At 34.7% G+C, this 4,786-nt stretch overlaps 1 protein-coding gene across 1 annotated transcript; it reads left to right on the plus strand.

Moving 5' to 3' along the window:
• The first annotated feature begins 3,442 nt into the window (after window positions 1-3,442).
• On the plus strand, window positions 3,443-3,814 carry LOC141690522 (uncharacterized). The gene has a single exon (XM_074495316.1). The coding sequence runs from the start codon at window positions 3,443-3,445 to the stop codon at window positions 3,812-3,814; it is 372 nt and encodes a 123-aa protein (XP_074351417.1).
• Window positions 3,815-4,786: the final 972 nt, after the last annotated feature.

A 4,786-nucleotide genomic window follows, 5' to 3' on the forward strand; every position in this document is an offset into this window, starting at 1 on the left:
TCATGTTACTCCTATAATACGTAATCACATATTTCATGTAACAAATAATTCAGATTGTCAAAAGATAGAACTTGGTGCTTTTAAAATTGAAATCGGGTCAATAGTAGTATTTAACTATCATATTTCGACTCAGAATGACTCACAAATCAAACGACCTCTAAATACAAAAGAAATTAGGTCTCAAAAGTATTTTTATTGGAAGCAGAATATTTTTCTAGTCTATATGCGTTCGTTTCGTATTAAACGGACGAACGATTTATTTATTATGAATAAAATAAGAATACAATAAGAATAAAATAGGAATAAATCAATTAATAATAATATTAATTGATTTTTAATTACCTAAATATAAATTTTAAAAGCTCAAAAATAATTTTTAGGAATTATTTAAATTAATTACAAATAATTATATTTTATTTAACTATTTATAAATAAAATTAATTGATTAAATAAATTAAAAAATTAATTAAAGCCATATATAATTAACTAAAATAAATTATAAATAATTAAAATCAAATTGGATTTTTGAAAATAATAAAAAAAAAATTTTGGAATTTAAATTAATTAACTAAATAATTTTTTGAATTTAAAAATAATAACTAAATAATTTTTAAAATTGAAAGAAATGATTTTGAAAATAGAAATTGAATTTTGAAATAAATTTTAAAAAAGAAAAATAAAAAACAAGTTCTGAAATTGGGATTAGGGTTTTTGAAGATCGAAACCGGGTTTTGAATTCAGGAAAACGGGTCGGTATCAACTCGACCGGGTCGGGTTTTAAGACCCACCGGTTTCTGGAAAAACTCCAGATTCCGGATGCTCTTTGCCGGACTTTGTCGAGTCCATAACACTCCCAAAACGGCCCCTTCCCTTTCATTTCTCAACCCAAACACATTCTACAACATCTAAACGTTCCAATTATGGCAACAACTACAACAATTAATCCCCGGAACTCAGATTCCGGCAAAAACACAACCTCGAGTTCATCTTTTCTGGCGAAAGATCGAACTCAGCCAAAACACAACCATAATTAACAAATTATACATGGAAACAGAGCATGAATTACATATAACATGTTCATATATCCATAATCAACAATCATCATCTGAATAATCGGGAAAATTGACATCAAAAATTAAGAAAAACAAAAACTCGACTATTGTTAATTCCGAACTTAAATAAATCAAATAAAAATACAAATCAATTCTAAACAAGTCCAGGAAGCTATTGAAATCATCAAAATCGACCAACAAACATCAGAACTCAAAAACCAAATTCGACTCAAGAACACCAAAAATCGAATTTACTAAATACTTAAACTTAGATTATGGTTTTGGTATGGACAGAAAGAGCTTGATGAGAGGATTGATTTGGTTACTAGAGCTTCATAAATGGATCTCTGTAGCTCTCAAAAACAGTGATTCTTTGTTGAAGAACAAATTTTCACCCCTAATTTCTTGATTATCTATTTTGCTTTTACTAAAATAAAATGAAATAAAATAATTAATTAGGCTATTTATACTTTTTGAAAAATAAATACCCCAAAATCAATTAAGGGTGTTTTTATCTTTTAATTAAAATAAATAGGCCAAAGAATAATGATTATGGGGAATAATTTTAAAAGCAATTAAATATAAAATTTATATCAAAATTCCCCAAAAATTATGAATAATTCAAAAATGCAAAAATAATGGGTATTTGAAATATGAATGATTTGATAAAAGTAAAAATATGAATTTTGTTGGATTTGACGTCCCGGTGGGGTCCCGGTTCGTTGATTTTTGAAAAACCGATATGATTCCTAAATTAACAGAAAACCCCGAAAATACATAAAATGCATGCAAACGCACATAAAACAAGATAAAACAAGTACCTCGATAAAGACTCTAATAAACAAGCGTCCAAATTGCGGATCGATTCATATAAATGCATTTTAAACACATAACAATTAATCCAAAAAATTCTGGTCCTCGTGGGATCACATATAACAACTATAACCTGGTAATATTCAATTTAAACTTATATAAACACATAATATTTATTTAATTATCATAAAATATTCACATTATTTTCCCGGTTATTACATCTACTGTTGTAAGGGAAGCGCAACTACCCGTTGGATACAGGAACACGACCAATGACTTGCGCTTTCATGGAAATTCTGACCTTGTGGAATTCTTGGGACGCTTGAACATTGAAATGGATGTATATCAAGTACCTGACTTAGCACGGTGCCGTCTTTTGGCAGCTACTTTTAGAGAAGGTGCTCAATAGTTGTTCTAGAAACTTGGCCCGGGGATTATCACATTATGGGAACAAATGAAAACCTTGTTTTTGACTCAATTCCAAGCTGCGGTGAAGTATACGCCGCCTGTTACAACACTGGCCAATGTGAAATAGAAGGAAGGAGAAATCTTGACCTCATACTTCAAAATATTCAATGCAGAGTCTACCTTGGTGAGAGGCGCAACTAACGAGGCGCTGAAAATACTTCTTATAGCTAGTCTGCGCGTGGGAATGGATTTCTGGAAACACTTGCATGGAAAAGACCCTGTGTCATTAGCTGATGTACTTGCACAATCTGAGTCCTTCAAGGAAATTGAGCAATCGCTTGCCGAGACCAAAATGATTGATAATACCAACAACGCAAAGGGGTGAAGTAAGAGGATAGATATGTCTGCAAGTCCAGAGTATCGGCAGAATGCTCGGAGTCCTAATAGGGTGAATGCCATGAATATGCGGAGAGTAGAGTCCACCATCGAATTATGAAAAGAGGGTAATCAATTATACTCCCCTGGCGACATCCATTGATCACATCTTTGAAGTAAAAAAGGACAAAGGAATCTTCAAGAAACTAGACCGCCTGACCTCATGGCAGAGTAGAGACAAGAAAAATATTGTGAGTACCAAGAGTCTACAGGTCACGATACCCATAAATGTCATCACCTAAAAGATGAAATTGAAGAGTTGATCAAGGCTGGGTATCTGGGAGAGTGGATTAACAAGGTGAGGCCGCAGAGGAAATGACGACAAGGGGAAAGATGAAAGACATCCCCCACAAGTAGATGTTAATGAGAAAAGGCTATGCCGTTGGCAACTATCACTTCGAAGAAAATCAAAGATTTTGTGTTCAACTCTATTGTATGCAGATTTGGAATTCCTTACAAACTTGTCTCTGACAAAGGAAAGCAGTTTGATAGCAAGGAATTGTGACAACCATGTGAGGATTTAAAGATTAAGAAGGAATTTACAGCAGTCTACCATCCTCAGAGCATAAACAGAGGCTGTCAATAAAATAATAAAGCATACCCTCAAGACCAAGCTGGAGGAACGCAAAGGGAATTGACCTGAAGAACTCCCAAAAGTGTTGTGGTCTTATAACATTACTCTAAGGTCTACTACGAAAGAATCTCCATTTATGCTCACTTACGGGTACGAGGCCATGGTTTCCGTGGAAGTTGGTTCGGGATCACTTCACATAGATCGTTACGCGGAGGAAGATGTAAAAATTGACCAGGGACTTCACTTGGATCTTTTGGAAGAAACAAGGGATAATTCCCAATTAAGGCTCGCGGCATATCAACAGAATGCCGCAAGGTACTATAACAAGAAAGTAAAGGGACATCTGCTGAAGGTGGGAGATCTGGTGCTTCAGAAAGTGATGCCAAACACAAGAAATCCCCAGCATGGAGTATTTGGAGCTAATTGGGAAGGACCGTACAAAATAAAAGTAATCTTATGGAAAGGAACATATAACCTTGAAGACTTGGAAGGAAAGCTTGTTCCGCGAGCATGGAATATGGGATATCTCTAAAAGTATTACCAGTAATGCGTGACTTTGGCCCCTTATATATTATCATTATCTATATTTTCAGTTGATTTAGGTAGGGCTGTGCCTGAATCATGGACTAGAAGCAATAAAATTCCTCCTAGCTTAGGGGGTAGTGCATGTACTATCTTACCTTAGAACTAGTTGAAGGATCTCGTATTTTCAAATAAATTCCCCACAGAGCATAGTAGTCGTGGGACCGGTGCACTTTTGACACTGGAGCATATTATTAATAAAGACTTTGAAAATTTCCTCACACCTTGACACTTGTTGTTTGATTGACATTTTTAATATAATTTGATTGATATGACGCGTCCTTAAGGGGAGACGCATCTGGAGTTAGAATTATAAAATGGTAACTTATAGGAAAAACATGAGGACGCGTCCTCTTGGCCCTCATGATATTGATGATAAATTATGGCGATTAAATCAAATTAGAAAGGTAGATGCCTCTTGGAACAAGGACGTGCCCTTGCAATATATACCTTGACTTATAGTATTAAGGGGTTAACAATAAAATTACTCAAGGAAAACTGGGATGCAGTTGAAATGAGGACACATCCTCATTAGGAAGAATGTCCTAGAATGTAGGGATACGCGTCTTGAGCTGAGGACGCGCCTATTGTATGACGTATTAAATAAAATTGTAAAAAACAAGATAACTAGGAAAGGAAAATATGCATGAAAATAATTGAAGGTATAAAACCTTGAAAAGTGCCATCAAACAAAATCCAGAAATGTCAAGTCACAAGACTACAAACTGCAAGGCTTAAAGGGACCTGCACCCTTAAGTTGTTCAGGAAACTTCATTAAATAACTTAAGACGCATCCTAAGCATGAGGCATGTCCTGTGATTTATTTTGATCTTTTGGAGGAGAAAGTGGAGGCTGAGCATGAAGTGGAGAAGGCACGGGAGACGCATCATCCTCTTCCAGGCCTAGGATTATCCTTTTGTTC

Source organism: Apium graveolens, chromosome 2 (genome assembly GCF_009905375.1).
Source record: "Apium graveolens cultivar Ventura chromosome 2, ASM990537v1, whole genome shotgun sequence".
Taxonomy (NCBI): Eukaryota; Viridiplantae; Streptophyta; class Magnoliopsida; order Apiales; family Apiaceae; genus Apium; species Apium graveolens.

Bases quoted from the DNA above. Each gene is read 5' to 3' on its own strand.
- LOC141690522 (XM_074495316.1), top strand. From the start codon at position 3,443: ATGGTTTCCGTGGAAGTTGGTTCGGGATCACTTCACATAGATCGTTAC.